General features: G+C 39.9%; 1 protein-coding gene across 1 annotated transcript; it reads left to right on the plus strand.

Annotated features, from left to right (window-relative positions):
* Positions 1-418: 418 nt before the first annotated feature.
* On the plus strand, positions 419-18,141 carry Det1 (DET1 partner of COP1 E3 ubiquitin ligase). Its single transcript, XM_047539957.1, has 5 exons — positions 419-558; positions 3,274-4,366; positions 7,130-7,317; positions 14,591-14,782; positions 17,496-18,141. The coding sequence occupies exons 2-5, from the start codon at positions 3,284-3,286 to the stop codon at positions 17,683-17,685; spliced, it is 1,653 nt and encodes a 550-aa protein (XP_047395913.1). The 5' UTR covers positions 419-558; positions 3,274-3,283; the 3' UTR covers positions 17,686-18,141.
* The last annotated feature ends 318 nt before the right edge of the window (positions 18,142-18,459 follow it).

Raw genomic sequence — 18,459 nt, forward strand, 5'->3', positions numbered from 1 at the left:
ATTATTGGTACCAGGGATTGAACTCCGGGGTGCTTAACCACTGAACCACATCCCCAACCCCTTTTTATTTTATATTTTGAGACAGGGTCTCTTAAGTTGCATAGGGTCCCGTTAAATTGCTGAGGCTGGCCTTGAACTTGTGATCCTCCTACTTCAGCCTCCCGAGTCTCTGGGCTTACAGGCGTGCGCCACCACGCTCAGTTTACGAAGAATTCTTATGCATGTAATTGAAATGAGTCCTGGTGGTACAGAGATACTGCTACAGGACAGCAGAGAAATCCCCAGGTTAGAGCACCAGGTTTTTCTTGTCTGTCACTAAGCCTCTGTGGATTCCCCTCCTCCCAGCGCCAGGGGCGCTGCAACATTTCTCAGCTGAATGGTGCCGCGCTCTCCCCACTTCCCGTCTCGCTGTGCATAACTTCCGTTGGTTAGCGGAAGCAGGGTCTGCGGCCGCGGGAACCCGGGACCTGAGGCATGGCGGGGGCGGGGCCGGGGGAGGTGCGCACGAAGCTGACTGCGGCGTCCCTCGCCCCGGCCCCTTGAACCAGGACCCGACAGGTGAGGACTTCTTCTTTTTGGTCCAGCCTCCAAGCCGGTCAGACCTTCCCCGGCAGGCTCCTCCCCGCCTGACACCGCGCCCTCGCGACCCCAGCCATTCCTCAGAATTCCCTTCCCATCGAGGCCCCGCCCAGGGCTTTTCTTTCCGGGGGCGCCTCCTTGGGCACGTGTGTCTTACCCTTGGCATCCTATTGTTGAGTTGGAAGCCGTGGCGAGGAAATGAGGGATGTATACACATGGGGAAACAGACCTAGTAGGCGGAAAGGACCTTGTGTCATACATGAGTTGCCCGATTCCTCCAGGCTTTCCTAACTTCTTTCATACCATAATATACCGAAACGCCTAGTACGCGACCCAGGTTGGACTGAGACTATCGAGGTGGAAAAGTAGACATGGTTATTTCCTGTCTGGAGAGTAGAGGGTTGCGGGAGACTCAGACATTAAACACAACCATGCAAGTGAAAGTATAAATTCAAATTGTGATAGTTACTCTAGGGAAAAAAACAACAACAATGATGAGTCCTGATTTAGATAGGGTGGTCAGGGAAGACCTTTTGAAGGAGGTGACACTTAAGGTACAACTGGAGAAGTTATAGCAAGGGCAGGGAGAACATTTTAGGCAAGGGAATGTTCCTAGTGGATGCCTGAGTTTGCAGAGCACTTGGCATGAGGTAGATCCAGTTTTTAAGAAGAAAGTCTTGCTCCGTGTCAAGCACTGTGATTGGCATGCAGGATGTAGTAGTGTTTGTGTACAGCTCACCATCTGGTGAGGGCTTTAGGCATAAGTAAAAGGCAAAGGCAGAGTTGGAAGTGTAGTAAGTGCAGTGAAGGAGAGAGGTGGTGAGCATATTGGGATTTTATCTAATGGAAAGAGAAGAAAGACTTCCCTGAAGAAGTGATGATTAAGCTGATATAGCAAGCCAGAAGAACTTCTGAAAAAGGGCCACATAGTAAATATTTTAGACCTATGTGATCTTTGTCTCAGCCACTCAGCTGTCTCTTTATAGGGCAAAAGCAGTTATGAGTAATATGTAAATGAATAGGTATGTCTGTGTTCCCATGATAAAAACTTTATTTACAAAAACAGGGAGGCAGGCTAGATTTGGTCAGAGAGCATTAGTTTACTAAACCCCTCTTGCTGTAGTCTGGATTAGTATATATTTTATATCCTTATCCAGTTTGTATAACTTATGAAAAGAGTTTTACAAAACAGTGCCCTTACTTTATATGTAAATTTTTTTGGTGAGGGGAGCATTGCTGGGTATCAGACCCAGGTCCTATCACTAAACCACTCATCTGATCCCCCATTCCCCATTGTAGTTTTGATTTGCATTTGATTAATGATTGTGTGCATTCTTTCATTTGCTTTTGGCCATTTGTATGTCATTCTAGGTCTGGGAATGTAGCTTAGTGGCAGAGCACTCACCTAGTTCGTGCAAGACCCTGTGTTTGATCCCTATTACTGAGAAAAAAATTGTATGTCTTTTTTTTTTTTTTTTTTTTTTTGGCAGTACTGGGGACTGAACCCCTCAGCTGTATCCTCAGTTCTTTTTTAAAATTTTGATACAGAGTCTTGTTAAGTTGCCAAGGCTGGCCTCAAATTTGGGTTCCTCCTTACTCAGCCTCCTGAGTTCCTGGGATTACAGGCATGTACCACCACACCTGGCCTACTTTGTCCATTTTTAAATTGGGTTTTATGATTTTTTTTGTTGTTGAGTTTTAAAAGTTCTGTATATATTCTGGATTTCAGCTCCTCATCAGATACATGATTGTCAAATATTTCCTTTCATTCTGTAGGCTGCCTTTCACTTTGTTGATTGTATCTTTTGATGTGCAGATGTTTTTAAGTTTGATGTGTTCCCATTTGTTTGTTTTTGCTTATGCTTTTGATATCTTAAAAAAAAATTGCTAAGACCAAATGTCAGCTTCTCTTTATGCTTTCTTTTAGGAATTTTATAGTTATAGGTCTTATGTTTATGTTGTTAATTCATTTTTAATTTTTGTAAATAGTATAAGCGTCCAGCTTCATTCTTTTACATATGGATGTGAGATTTTCTCAGAACTATTTGTTGAAGAAACTGTCATTTTCCTATTGAGAGGTCTTGGTATGGTTGTCAAAGATCATTTGATTAAATATGTGAGGGTTTATTCCCAGGTTCTCTATTCCTTGGCCTATGTCAGTACCATGCTTTTTTGATTATTGTGGCTTTGTAACATGTTTTAAAATCAGGAAGCACGAGTCCTTCACCTTTGTTATTTTTCAACATTATTTTGGCTCTTTGGGTTCCTTGAGATTTCGTGAATTTGTATTACAATATTTTTTACATTGGAATTTTGATAGAGATTGCATTGGAATGGTAGATTGCTTTAGATGATAGGACCATTTTAATTGCCTGGTAAATATTTTTTGTTTGTGAGTGCACATTGAATATCATTCTTATACCATTCAAATTTGATGCACTTGTATTCTATTGAACATTGTTATTAGCTGAACATACTTGGGAGGTATTCATTGTGAACTCCATTCCTCAAACCTATTTCAAGGCTTAGAAGTGTCAGAACTACTTCCTGACTATAATCTGGAAACACAAATTGCTGGTTACTGTCATCTCAGGGGCTCCTAGGTTCATGATAGATATCTATTTGACTTGTGTATCTTTACATTTGGTAAATTTTATTTTATTTTCTTGACTTCTGCCTTACTTTTCTGTGCAGAGATGTGATAATGGATCATCATGTTTCCACTATTAAGCCTCGAAGAATACAAAATCAAAATGTCATTCACCGTTTGGAAAGGCGGCGGATCAGTTCAGGCAAGGCAGGTACCCATTGGCACCAGGTTCGAGTGTTCCACCAGAATGTCTTCCCTAACTTTACAGTTGTCAACGTTGAAAAACCTCCTTGTTTCTTGCGTAAATTTTCACCTGATGGACGCTACTTTATTGCTTTTTCTTCTGACCAGACATCTCTTGAAATTTATGAGTACCAGGGCTGCCAGGCAGCAGAGGACCTATTGCAGGGATATGAGGGGGAGATCCTATCCAATGGCAATGACCAGCGGTCAGTCAACATCCGGGGCAGGCTTTTTGAACGCTTTTTCGTTCTGCTGCACATTACAAATGTGGCAGCCAATGGTGAGCACCTGAACCGGGAGTGTAGCCTCTTCACTGATGATTGCCGGTGTGTGATTGTGGGCTCTGCTGCCTACCTCCCGGACGAGCCTCACCCTCCTTTCTATGAGGTATATCGGAACAGTGAATCAGTGACCCCAAATCCACGGTCCCCTCTAGAGGACTATTCCCTCCACATCATTGACCTTCACACTGGCCGCTTATGTGATACGCGCACTTTCAAGTGTGATAAAGTGGTCCTGTCACACAACCAAGGGCTGTACTTGTATAAAAACATTCTGGCCATCTTGTCTGTGCAGCAGCAGACCATCCATGTCTTCCAGGTGACTCCTGAAGGCACATTCATCGATGTGCGAACCATTGGCCGCTTCTGCTATGAAGATGACCTGCTCACTGTGTCAGCTGTTTTCCCTGAAGTACAGCGGGACAGTCAGACAGGCATGGCCAATCCCTTTAGGGATCCTTTCATCAACTCCCTGAAACACCGGCTACTGGTATACCTGTGGCGCCGGGCAGAGCAGGATGGTAGTGCAATGGCCAAACGGCGCTTCTTCCAGTACTTTGACCAGTTGCGGCAGCTGCGTATGTGGAAAATGCAGCTTCTGGATGAAAACCATCTGTTTATCAAGTATACCAGTGAGGACGTAGTGACACTGCGAGTCACTGATCCATCTCAGGTATGTGGTGAGCTCTCCCCTTTACATTATCAGTCTTCTTGACAAAATGGGACGGTTTCTCTGTTTGTGTGTAGCCAGCCCCTAAGGAATACACATCTTAGGTAGTCTGAATGTTTGCTATCCCAGTGCCTAAACAGAATCAGCTCCATTTTTCTCTGGCCACAGGTATTGGTCTGGACAAATGGAAACTAAATCTCAAGCTATTGACCATATAGATAGTTCAGTCTTTAATTATTATCCTAATTCTTCTGTAGAGCATTTTCAGGACCCCTGAGATGGAAACTCAAATACTATAGGGTCAGGGTTTGGCAACCTAGGGATAATCCCGCCTTGATTTTGTAAGACTGTGCTTATGGAGCTGGTTGATTTGGTTCTGGTAATGAGATGAGCACTCCATGCAAAAATGAAATTCCCCTAAAACTCTAACTTTGCTCTCCTGCTTAAGTAGTTAAGTCAATTTACTTCTCAATAAAGTCCTTTTTATAAGGTAGATATTAGGTAAATTCATTTGATGCAGTTTGGGACTTCACCCTGACCTTGCCTATGTACTAAAACAAGTTGCAGATCAGTGAAAAGATCAAAGGGAATCTCAGATTCCTGCTCTACCAGGAGAATCATCAGGAATATAGGTATGAAGGACTTTGAGTTTGGGTGACATACGTTCGTAGGTGGAGAGGCATTTCTCAAAAGGGATTAAGGGGGTGTTACAAGCGCAGAAATATAAGCAAAAAGTTCACTTGGAAATTCAGGGTGCTTTGAGCATTTGTCTTTGAGAAGCTGTGCACTTTGGTATTGACCAAGTAAAAGATGAATCTTTCTGTACCTTTGCTCTCCCCACCCCATTCTCCTATTGCAGACTGCTTAGGTACTAGTTTGGAAATTCAGAATAGCCAGCCCACCAGTAAACGATGAAGCCAGCTGAGTCTGGCGTCTCTCATTGACCTACAGTTGATTCTGCCATTGAAAGAAACTATACAGGGCTTTGTTCTCCAAGCCCTCACCAGCCTCCTGTGGTAAAATATCTTCCACCAGGTTTGTTTTTAATCAGAACCTGTGTATTCCAAAAGAGTAATAAGGCTGATTATTTTTTTGATTCTTATGATGAACTCAACCATTTAGCCATCGCAGGTGAACTCCTAATTCACTTTATGTGTTATGGGAAATGGGTGGTACAGTCCTTGCCTTCTATCCCCTCCTGTCCTTAATTTCCCAGTTTGCCCCAGAGAGAAACCTAGCAAATGTTTGTGTAATTTTATATTGATATAATTATGGGAGATTCTGGTAATGCTCTGATATGATCAAAGTGTTGTCTGGGTCTATAGAAAGGACACGAGTTAATCTTTTATTTAGGTTAGAACTATAATTACCCTTTTATTTTGGAGGGAATAAGTTGTCTGTAATTACTGCATTTGAGATTGTCCTTTTTTCTGTTGCTAAAGGGTGACCTATATTTTTCTGGTAGCTACAATAAGTTGTAACTGGAAAGCTTCTAGGGCTCTGTCCTTTGCTTACAGAGTTTGTAACTCTAAACCCAGTCTCCTTGCCCCAGTTGTCCTCACTCCTCCCCCAGTTTAATTTGATAGGTTCCAATAAGGTTGATGAGTAAAAAATGCATCCAGACACAAAGCCTTGGTAATATTATGGGTACTATTCTCAGGTTACTCTCCAGCCTCTTTAATTTACAGCAAAATTTAATTCCAGGTGACTGCAAAAGCCTTGTAATAGAAACTCTGGGAAGAACTAATTACTAGTAAAACAGGTGGGCCAAATGGCTCCAGAAATTGGTAATGGAGATTTAAACAGTCAGAGGAGGGTGAAATACTAATCCCAGTGTTCTGAAAACTTGTGTCTGGAGTCCTGTTGGAAGCTTTCAAACTAATCCACACTGCTACATTCATGATGACAAAAAGTAGCGTTACTGGAGTTTCCTGTTAGAGCACTGCACTGGAGGTTTAAAGGAAGAGGGCTAGTCACCTAGGGGCCCATTCAGAAAAAGCTATCACTGCCACCTATGGCATTTGAATGCTTTTCAGGTTCCCCCTCTGACCTTAATTGCTACAAATTTCAAATGTATCCTACAAATGCTCTTGACTGAAAGAACATTTGCAAAGAAAGAAATGGAAAATGCCTCTCTGATTTTTCATTTGTTCAGCAGCAGTATCCTGCATGGATACAACTTCCTGGGCAGTTTTAGCACACAGAGTACTTAAGGCGTCTCTCTGCACGTTAGAAATATTAAGAAGAAAAAGTAAATGCCCCTAAATTGAACTTTCAACTATACACATACAAGAGAAATTCATTTGCCAACAGGCAGCCCCAGGCTGCAAATCACTTTCTCAGCAGGAAAGAAAATTAAATCTGGCATTTTAAAACAGTGGGTTTTTTTGGTTCTGTTTTGTTTTTTTTTAATCTCAGGATGGGTTGGAGAGCAAGTAGGGAATAAACACTTGGAAGGAAAAATATCGAATGTGCACAGTTTGAAATGAATGATTGAAAACCTTTCTATACTTAATATGCTGGCAATGCAATAATTTTAGCAGCAAAGATGCCATGGGAAATCTGGCAGCATTGAGACTCCTTATTGATAAGGCCACTGATGCTTCCTCCTTTCCCAGAACCACTGGTAGCCATGTTTCTACTGTAGTGGTAAAGCTGAGGTTTTTGCTTGTTTTGTTTGGGAGGCATGCATTTTAGGCCAACTGATAAGTTTTTAGACATGTCATTACACTCAGCCGCCCCATAGCTCTCTCTCTACCTCTACAGGCATCTTTCTTTGTAGTGTACAATATGGTGACAACGGAGGTGATTGCTGTGTTTGAGAATACATCGGATGAGCTTTTGGAACTCTTTGAGAACTTCTGTGATCTCTTCCGTAATGCTACTTTGCACAGTGAAGTCCAATTTCCCTGCTCAGCTTCCAGCAACAATTTTGCAAGGCAGATCCAGCGCCGGTAAGTTGTACCACCAAACTTCACAGGCTTAACTTTTCTTTAGAAAAATTATTGTTGTTAGGCCAGTAGTTATTTCTTCCAGGACACCCCCTTCTCTGTCCACCTGGCCTTGGTTAGGTCTGTCTGTTGCAACCAACCCCTTGTGTCATGCTGAATTTCTCTCTTTCAGCACTTGTGGAATTTGTGCATTGTCTGGATTCTTTCTAGACTGTATGTGAGCTGCACATATAGAGTGTGTCTGTTTATTTATTACTATATCCTCAGTGGTGCACTGTTGAGTACATAAATGTTTGTTGAATGAATGATTAAGGAAATCATGTTAGAACTTTTGCTTAAATACGATGTGTCGAACACATGAATCTATTTCTATTTCACTGCAAAACTCTGCCAAAATGACCGTAAGGAAATTAGAGTTATGAACCTTTAAGAACATAGAGAATGAAAGAATAGACAATTGGAGACAAGAGGCATTAACAAAGTTTTGGAGACTGAAGAGCCAGTGGATGAGTGAAAACTAACCTAGCATACCTCAGGGAGAAAGACTTAAGGCTTCTGAGCTTAGTTATCAAGAAACAAGCCTGCCTTATAACAGAGCTCCACAAAGGGTCAGAGGTTGGAGGCCCTAGGTACCTCCTAAGGTACCTGTGAGGTAGGTTGAAATCAGAATTGTTAGGCCCTCTAGAGTCCTTCCCTAGACCATCAGCAACCAAGATACTCTGTTCCCCTACCTTCATGAAGGGTTTTAAGTTTATTCTCTGGACATAGTAAACCAGAGAGGCTCTGGTTTCAGGTTCATGAGACAGAGCTGACAGTGGGGTGAGACATATTATGCTTAAAACAGAAATTAAGTTAACATACTGAAGGGTAAGGTACTTATCCTTTTTCTCAGATATGATATACAGGTTTATATGCCCCACACAGGAGTTAGAGATTTTTCCGCAGGGAAACCACCCCAAAGAAGAGACCTTCAAATATTGATACTTGAGTTCCTTCACCAAATACCTTGGCCATCCCAGATTGATCCATACCAGTTAGCAAGATTCTCTTATGAACCAGAGCTTCTAATAACCTACCTTAGTTCATTATCAAGAAAGGAATGGTTTCTTTGGGCTAAGGACTCAAGATAAATCTTGCTCTAGTCAAACAGGACTTCAGATACCTTAATTGTTCTAACTTTAACCAGATATGAAAGATATTTGCTTTAGTTTCTGAGATGGATCATACCACAATAAGTGGTTGAATTGGATTAAGTATTACTGCTACTGGAAAAAAATGAGCAAAGCACATATCTTAATATATTGGCCTCAAATTTATATGAAAGGATAGGATTCAACTGGTAATAGAGGGATGTTGATGTTCAGACAATTAACTTATCTTTCCTTTTTCTCTGGTGCACACAAATCTTTTGCCTTATTAGCATCTCTACTCAATGTAGAAGTTGTTTTTGGAAATTGAACATGGCTCAGATTTTGTTTCATTGTGGAATGAATTTTCTTTCTTTTCTTTCTCTCTCTATTTGCAGTGCTGGGGACGGAACCTAGGAATTTTCTTGTTTCAAAATTAACTTTTATTTTATTTTATTTTATTTATTTTTTAAATTTTTATTTCGAGATAGGGTCTTACTAAGTTCCTTAGGGCCTTGCTATGTTGCCAAGGCTGGCCTTGAACTTGCAGTCCTCCTGTCTCATCCTCCCCAGCTGCTGTGATTACAGGTGTGTGCCAGTGCACCTGGCCAAAATTAACTTTTAAATTGTGCAGATCATTAGCAAATTCAAAAGGTGGTCCACTCAGTCAAAACATCAAAGACGTCCATAAGAGGTAAGCTCCATTAGGGCAGAAATTTTTGTATATTGTGTTCACTGCCATATTCTCAACACCAGGGCCAGGGTCTGTCATTTGGGAGGAGCTCATAGCTATTTGCCAAATGAATGAAGCATCCAGAAAGTAAAGGAAACTATTTTCTGAAAAGTATTTCACAGTGCCTTTGGAATTAAGCAGAACTGCAAGAAACCCCTGGAGGAGAAAATAAAGAGAAAAGTTGTATATTTTAGCTCAGTGATCTTCAAAACAGTTTTTCTTCATATGACCAAAGGATTTTGAAAAAATATGGATAACCTTCACATTTTTAAGTTGATCTCTAATTTTTTTAAACTATTACTACTAAATTTAAGTAGTTTTAGAGGACACTATTCTCAGTGTATGTTGAACATTGACATTTAAAAAATAAAATAATTGCCAGGCATGGCGGTGCATGCTTGTAATCCCAGCAAGTAGGAGGTTGAGGCAGGAAGACTGCAAGTTCAAGGCCAGCTTCTGCAGCTTAGTGAGAACCTGTTTCAACAAAAAATAAAAAGGGCTGAAAATGTAACGCAGTTGTAAAGCAACCCTAGATTCAATCCCCAGTACCAAAAATAAAAATTAAAAAAAAATACATAAATAAAAATAAAATTGTGTGATTCCCAGAACCATAAACACGCAGAAATAATAAAATCATTATAGCATTCTTAAGTATAGCCAAAGGACTCTGCCATAGTAATTTGTGTTCAAGTTACTTGATATAAAAAATACAGAGCAAATTATTCCCATTATCTTAGAAATTTTACATTATTTCTTCCTATTTTCAAATTCATATATTATTCCATCTCACCCGAACAAGTGTATCCCAACATAATATGTTTTGTTGACTACCCTGTCATACTTCCACTGAAAATATAATGTATGTGTAAATAGAAACAATTTTTCATTTCATATGAACACTGGGCTTTAAATTCCAAATTTTATGGTTTTCTTTTCTCAGTAATCTTTTAATAAAAATAAAGGAACATGGGCCCATTGTCAGAATTTAAAAAAATACCAAGGGTCATTAATCATATCCTTTATCTTAAAAGAGAACAAAACATTATAATGCATAAAGAGAAGGGTATCCACATCACATTCATTTTAACAATTGAAGATATAAAAATAGTAACTTTCCTAGAACAATGAGAAGCCCTTGGGACTTAAAGATTATTAGATATAATTGAGGAATTCTCCAAGAACATAGAATAAAAAGATAAGGGAAATGGGACAGAAACAGTTAAAAAAAAAAAAAAAAAAGAGGATCTGCTTATGAGGGCGAACATCTGGCTAATTCCAGAAGAATAGAGAAAATGAAGGGGAAGAAATCATGTGAGCTGTTTTTTAGTACTGAAGTACCTAACTTTCCCAACTGACAGGGCCATCCAATGGTTACTGGAACTGACTCATTGAGTGTGTTTTCATGAGAGCTGACTTAAACCTTCAGGAATTTTTTCAAACTGATCGTTAAACATAGCCATTATTAAAAATTAATTATTTCATAGTGATTGATTTCTTCTTATTTTGCCATAAGTGGTGCTCTTAAGGTTATTTTTATCATTTCATGTGTATGGTGAAAGCATTATATAATGATGTGTCATGTCTGGTCTCTTGACAACTCCTTTTGATGACATCACATTAATACTTGAGACTGACCACAGTGGGAAGGGTTACACCACAGAAATTGGCATGTTCTACAGATCATGGTGTTTTTTTCCCCCAGAGAAAAATTACTAACCTTTATCATCATACTACTGAATCAGTCAGGTACCCAATACAGTCAATTCATTGACACATTTGTACAGATAGATATCATGAAATTTTAGAACATTCAAAATAAGGGGATTGAACCCAGGGGCAATTAGTCACTGAACCACATCCCTAGCCCTTTTTTAAAAATATATTTTATTAGAGACAGGTTCTTGCTGAGTTGCATAGGGCCTCCTGAGCTGCAGGGATTATAGGCATGCACCATCAAGCTTGCCTCAGAAGGAACATTTCTATGTTAATAAAAGTAAGTCATTTAAATGACATCGAACTTATTAATAGCAACATTGAAAGCTTGAAGCTATTAAAATTTTATGGAAAAGGGAATTTCTGTTCCAGAATTTAATATCCAAACAACAGAGTAGAACAAGGACATTTTCAGATATGTAAGACTAAAAAAATTATTTCCTGTGTCTTTTCTGAGGAAGCCTCTGTAAAATGTATTTCACCAGTAAACACAAAGGAATGTATGCAGGAATGGAGAGTCATATACAGGGGAGAGCTGACAGAATTCTAAGAATGATGGTAAGAGGAAGTTGTGGGGTGATAGTCCACTAGTCAGACCAGTTGGCAGTAGGAGTGTGTAGGATTGCAGAGTATGTATCCCAGGAGAAAACAACTGTGATGATATCTGGTGTTTTGACTGTATTAAAAATTAGTCACAGGACTGGGGATGTAGCTCAGTGGTAAGAGTGCTTGCCTAATGTGCCCAAGGTCCTGGGTTCAATCCCCACAGTATGACACACATACACAAAATTGTCAGTTCTGTTCTAATAGGATTGTCAGTGGTATTTGAGCAAAAAGCTTTTGAAGGAGATTAGGGAGCAAGCCATGTGGATATGAGGAAGAAGAGTATACCAAAAGAAAGAAAGTAGAAAACCTAAATATCCTGAGATGTTTTTGCTGCATTTGAGGCATACCAAGGAGACCAGGGTGGTTGGATTGAAGTGAGCAAGGGACAAGAGTAGGTGGAGATAGAATCAAAAACCAGATTTGAGGGATGAGTAAAAATGGCCATTTTATGGCTTTGATAAAGATAGATTGTACAGTGTTTGAACACAGGAATTATGTAGTCTTACTTAGGTTTAACAAAATCACTTTGACTGCTTATGCTCTGGTTTAAGAATAGACTGGAGTGGCTAGAATGGAAACAGGAACACCAGCAGAGCCTTTTGCAATGAAAGATCCATTAGATAAAATTGTTACATTCTGTTTTCTGCCACAGATTTTAGAATTTAAAGTTCTTTTTTGGTTGTTGTTGTTGTTCACTGGTATCTCCTAAGCACATAGAAAATTGCCTGACACATACCAGGTCCTCTGTAATTACTTGTTGATTAGCAGTGGTAGCTTAACTGGGTTCAGTAGTGCACACATGTAATCCCAGTGACTTGGGAGACTGAGGCAGGAGGATCACAAGTTTGAGGCCAATCTGGGAGACACTCTAAAAAAAAAAAAAAATGCTGGGGGCATTAGTTCAGAGGTAAAGTGCCCCTGGGTTCAATCCCCAATTACCTCTACCCCAAAAAACAAAAACACAAAAAACAATGGTGGTGGCACTGGGGTAGTAAGTGATTGTATTCTCGAAGTAGTTTGAAGGTGGAGACCAGTAGATTAGTGAAGGATGGGATATAGGTTATGAAAGGGCAAAGTCAAATATGATTCTAATGTTTTTTATTTGGTCACCTTGCAAGAGAGAGTTACCATTAAACTGTAGTGGCAAAACCTGTGGATGGACCAGATTTGAGGGAGAATATCAAGGTTCTATATGTAGAGAGGTTTAGTAGTTTGGCCAAAAGGATAGATTGTTAATTGTGTCAGAGCCGCCTGACAAGCCAGATAATAAGGATTGATAATTAAATATTTTTAGTAGAATCACTGGTGACTTTGGCAAGAGCAGTTTCAGTTAGGTGAAAAACGGGGTGTGTTTAAAAAAGAATGAGAGACTTGGGGTGTAGGTCAGTGGTACAGCATGTGCTTAGCATGCATGAAGCCCTGCATTAAATCCTTAGCACTCCTCCCACCCGCCCCCCCCAAAAAGGAGCAAGAATGGAAAAAGTTAAAAAGTTGGGGACAATACAAAAAATGTGTTTTGAGGAGTTTTGTTATAAAGGGGAACTGAAAAGCATGTTTATATGCAATTAGAACTGATCTGTAGAGAAAGGGGAAACATACTTTAGGCAAGTGAGGAAAGAATTGTTTTAAATATATGAGGGGAAAGGGTCTAATGCACAAGTGAAGTGACTGGATGGTTATATAGGGACAGATGTTGGGCAGATGTGCTGGGGGTGACTTTGAGAATTTCTGCTTACTTCTATTTATCACTAACAAAGTAGGCAGTGCCATTAGTTGAGAGGGTGCATGGAGGAGGGATGAAGTCATGGAAGAGCCTGGCTGCACTAGCATGAGTGCTCTGCAACTTTAAGGGTCCACGTGAGGTTCCTGGTCATATGTTTAAAGTGAACATTCCCGTATACTTTTCTTTAGCCGCAGAGAAAACTGGACAGATGTGGAATAGGCAGAGTTCAGTATCTTTAGAGTCACGGTTTTTCTAAGCAAGTATGACAAAGAGAGTTTAAGATTGTTGAGAATGAGTGCAGTGGAGTGATTTTCATGATTGTGGAATATAAACAAGCTAAGGGAGAAAGGGAGGATGTGACGCAGGTGTTGAATGGCAAAAAGTTGGTAGATTGTACATCCTGTGGGGTTGAATTCTGAAGTTGGGGTGAGCAGAGGGCAGGAGCTGTAAAGATAGAAGATGGTTGAAGCATGAATGCGATGGCCTTGCTGAGACACACAGGGGTTGCAGTCATTGATAAGGATGAGGTTGAGGATGGGACCATGGGAATGAGCAACTGAACCTGAGAGAGCACTAGGATGCTGAGGTGTTAGAAGGATCATTTGAGAATTTTAAGATTACCTAGAATTAAGGGAGGTTGATTGGACAGTGACACTGAGTCAGGAGTTAAACTGGCAAAGATGTCAGAGAGTGACTGCTTTATCTTTTAGGCAGTAGAGAGCATGAAGAGTGGAGCAGGTGGGTGCTACTGTGAACAAGAGCTGTTTCAATCTAAAGACTGTCATAGATGCTTTGGCTCATGGTAACTACAAGGCCATGAGCCAGTCCCCATCACTTTACCTTCTGAAGTCAGATATGTGTCACCATTATTCTGAAAACTGGTATTTCTGCAGGAGTGTAGGTAGCTCATTCCCAAACTGTATTTAAACTTAGAGTAGTTTGTCCAAAAGTTTGGTGGAAACTGACTTATAACCGATCCCAAGAAGAGTCAGGAGCTGCTTCAGTATTCCCTGCTCTCCTTCACTCCTCCTCTACTCACTGTTGGGGATAGTAAATTCTTGAATTTTTCCCCCTAGTTGAGCTATTATCAAAAGAGGGTAGAAATAGGTGTTATGGAACAGTAATAATTCATTTTAAACTGGTTTGTAGAGCCTTTGTTAACTTTTCTAAAGTAATGTAATGTTCCCATTTTTGTTTTCTGCATTTTAAGAGTATCTGTAGCTAGCCAGACTTACGATGTATGAGAGAGTCCCCACATATTTAATATCTGGAATTTAATATTTATTTACAAAGTGAGTGGTTTTAAACATGTCTGTCAATTTAAAATCCAAGGCAGCCTCTAGGAAAGCCTTCCTCACTGGTGCTTTGTTTTAGGTTCAAAGACACGATTATAAATGCCAAGTATGGAGGGCACACGGAGGCTGTGCGCCGGCTGCTGGGTCAGCTCCCCATCAGTGCACAGTCCTACAGTGGCAGCCCCTACCTGGATTTGTCTCTATTCAGCTACGATGACAAATGGGTGTCAGTCATGGAGCGACCCAAGACTTGTGGAGATCACCCCATCAGGTACTTTGTCACTGCCTCAGCTGTACACTGCTCAAGGGCTGAAGACCACCTGCTTCCCTCTCTCTCCTTCCCGAACATCATGCCATTGTGACTACCTCTGTTTGTATTCATGGATTAGACTGAAAGGGCAGGCTATTTCTGTAATGGACTGAGTGCTTTGATCATTTAGGTACTAGTCTTATAAATTAACTACTTCTACTCTTTGCTTGCCATCAAAACATCTAATTCAGATAAAAGTGTTTCCTTTTTAAAGGTATCTGGGAAAGGAACTGTACTCTGTGCTAATAGGAAGAGGAACTGGAACCACTGGGACCAGCGAGGTTCTCTGGGGGCGGGGGAGTTGTATCCCTGGAGCCCTAAGCTGGAGCTTGGAAGGTGTTTTCACATAGAATCCATGGTTGGTAGAGGTTTATAGTAGATGTCTTTCATCACCCAGCTTCATTGTAAATTAAATGGATCTGTGTGGTGTATTCTGCTTAATCACTGTTTATAATATTTCCTTTGGGAGATTGCAATCAATTCCAAAACCAGTTCAACTTCTTCTTTTTTTAATCATGGAAAGTTTTAAACTTATAAAAAAAAATAGGAGCGTATGATGACTTTCCATGTAACTGTCACCCAGCTTTAGACCAGTCTTTTTTCTTTTCTTCCCACCGTAACATCCTTCCCTTTCCACTGCCACCCCAGATTATTTTGTAGCAAATCCCAGTAATCCTAGCATTTTCTCCGTAAATATTTCAGGAAAAATTTCTAAAAAATAAAAACTTTAGCAATAACAAAAATCCTTAATATTATTATCCCATCTTAAGAAAATTAACAAAAACTTATTAATACCACCAAATATCTAGTCATTTTTCACATTACTGTCTTGTAACTAACTATTCTTACCACTTTTCATTGTTAATATGGTTAGCATAATATCTTGTTTATTCTTTGTTCTAGTCAGTATCTAGACAAAGTTCATGCATTGCATTTGGTCACCGTTGCCATGAGTCTTTTTTATTCTGCAGGTTCTACTTCCCTCTTTTATTTTCCTTGCAATGAAATTGTTGAAGAAACCATGTTGTTTGTTCTATAGCGTTCCCATATTCTAGATTTTGCCCATGGTATCCCTGGACAAAATATAGTATTTACTGTATTTACTGTATTTCTCATTCCCCCTCCTACTTCCTGTGCTGGTCATTAGGTTTAGAAGCTCTAGAAGCTCAAGCAGCTCACTGTAAATTGTGAGCCCTTTGTGTGTTGGGGAGTGTATGGGTAAGGTTAATGTGCTTTTTACTCATAAAAGTGCATAATGGGCCTCATTTGATATAGTCATGTAGCAGTAGATATATTTCTGTCCTTTCTGACTTCCCTGCCTTCTCATTTGAAAACACGAACCCAAATAACACATCTAGCAATATCATGGTTTATGACAAAGGGGTTTTCTTGTAGTTCTTATTTTTAATTCAAAACAAGAATGTAAGGATTAAGGTTTTGAAGAGGTACTCTAGTATTTTCATAATATATTCCATTCTAGTGTTTGTCAGTATGCATGTTTATATTATTGTAATTATGATTAGTGTCACATTCTATAGTATTCTGAACAATTTTCCATCTTCTTGTGTAGTCCTCATAATTACAGTCCTAATGATGGCATATTATTTCATCTAGTAAATGTGCCAAGGTTTATTTATTTCCTTAATGCTGAGGACTTATGCCATCATAAATGACTTTAACCAAGTCGTCATTTACTTTTTTTTTTAACTTAAATTCTGAGGATATGAGTTCTTGGGAATGGAATTATTTCATCAAAGCCTATCTTTCGGTAGGTTTACATATTTTCTTTCCAAAAGGGAAATTATAGAGCTGTTTAATTCAGGGCTCTTCCTTTTCTAGAACCTGCTTCCAATTCAGCTCGTAGCCTGCCAATTATCCTTTTGGTCCTCAAACCAAAAGTCATTTATTTTGCAAGATGAATGGATGGGAGCACAATTAGTCTCACTGTACTAGATGAAAAATTAAAAACTGCTTAGTATTTGTGTGCAAAAAAGAACCTTTCAAAATAATTCTAAAAAATGAAAAACTCAAAAGATAGTCCTAGATCTGTCCTATATGGTAGTTGCTACCTGCCTATGGCTATTGGAGCACTTAAAATGAGGTGAGTCTGGGTTAGGATGTACTCAATTGTCAAATACATACCAGATTTCAAAGATTTAATTAAAAAGATGGGAAATAGGAATATAAATATGGGGTGTATAAATATTTATATTGAACATAGGTTGAAATAATATTTTGGATAATTGGATTAAATAAAATATTTTATTATAACTGATTTCATTTTTTTCTTTTTGCTTTTAAATATGGCTACCTGAAAATTTAAAATTGCACTTGTGGCTTGATTTTATTTCTAGCCCTGGCTTAGATAGTGTTTAGGTAGCAGCTTCTAGAAGCCAGGAGGCTGTGCTTGAGAGTGTAATAAGGGTCATCTGGGGAAAGAGAAATGATCAGTAACCAGTGATTCAGGACATCTAGTAAAATTCATAATCACTCTGCCCCCAAAATGAATTGAGCAGACCTAGGGGATTTTATAGATCTGATAATCTGGGGCTGATGTATGAGATTTCATTAGTCAGATAAAACAAATGAGTTGTTGTATCCCCTGCTGTCCAAATTTTAAGGTGGTGGTGAATATCAACATGGTCCTCTCTTTCTGTCTCCTCTTTCCATTTAGGTTCTATGCCCGGGACTCTGGCCTGCTAAAGTTTGAGATCCAGGCAGGCTTACTGGGCCGCCCCATCAACCACACAGTGCGACGCCTCGTTGCCTTCACCTTTCACCCTTTTGAGCCTTTTGCCATTTCCGTGCAGAGGACTAATGCTGAGTATGTTGTCAACTTCCATATGCGACACTGCTGCACGTAGGTCCCTGACCACAGCCAGGTTATCTGACCTTCCAGGACTTTGCCCCCTTCTTATTTCAGTGGACTCTAGAGTACATGATGCCAACTACCAGCTCTGTGGGTTCTGCACTGGTATACCTCACATGGAATAGAGTCAGGGAGAAGCAGGGGCTCTTCCTAATGGGATTTTAAAAAATTGTATACAGTACTGCTACTGATTGATTTGAAGTCCTTTTGCCTTTTCCCTGTGGGAATGCCCAGCATTAATTAAGTCCATTAAATTTTTATTTAGCATTTTATTGCTGTGAAGATAAAAGCATTACACTTTAACCCCTTTCATGTCACTTCTTTGGCATTATGGTATGCAGCCCAAAGCAGGTAAATCTTGTTTACTCATGAGAACTGTGTACAGTTTTTCCACTTACCAGCAAGCAGAGCTATCTTTATAAGAAAAAATTAAAACCTTGGTATTTTCTTACTTAAACATATCCTGTCTGATGACTGCCTTATGCTCCCATCACACAATGCTTTTTGAGTGCTTGGGTTCCAGGAGGGACTGGAAGAGGCAAGAGTCCTTGATGCAGCAGCTGCTCCTGGGAGCGTAAGTGGTGTGTGCCAGCATAGAAGACAGTTACTTCCAGGATTCTTTCTCTCCCCAGGGTTTTCTCCTGGTAATCATTACAGCTGGAGGAGTGGGGCATAATTGCACAGTCTCATGTGGAAGCATGCTCATATCTGTACCATCTGGGTAATGCAGGTGGAAGAGTGAGCAGCCCTTGTTGGGCATAGTAGAAAC

Source organism: Sciurus carolinensis, chromosome 2, assembly GCF_902686445.1.
Source record: "Sciurus carolinensis chromosome 2, mSciCar1.2, whole genome shotgun sequence".
Classification (NCBI taxonomy): Eukaryota; Metazoa; Chordata; class Mammalia; order Rodentia; family Sciuridae; genus Sciurus; species Sciurus carolinensis.

Excerpts from the sequence above, each read along its gene's own strand:
- Det1 (XM_047539957.1), top strand. The coding sequence starts at position 3,284 with ATGGATCATCATGTTTCCACTATTAAGCCTCGAAGAATACAAAATCAA. Across the intron at positions 7,318-14,590 it reads GCAAGGCAGATCCAGCGCCG|GTTCAAAGACACGATTATAA; the intron begins GTAAGTTGTACC and ends GCTTTGTTTTAG. Across the intron at positions 14,783-17,495 it reads TGTGGAGATCACCCCATCAG|GTTCTATGCCCGGGACTCTG; the intron begins GTACTTTGTCAC and ends CTTTCCATTTAG.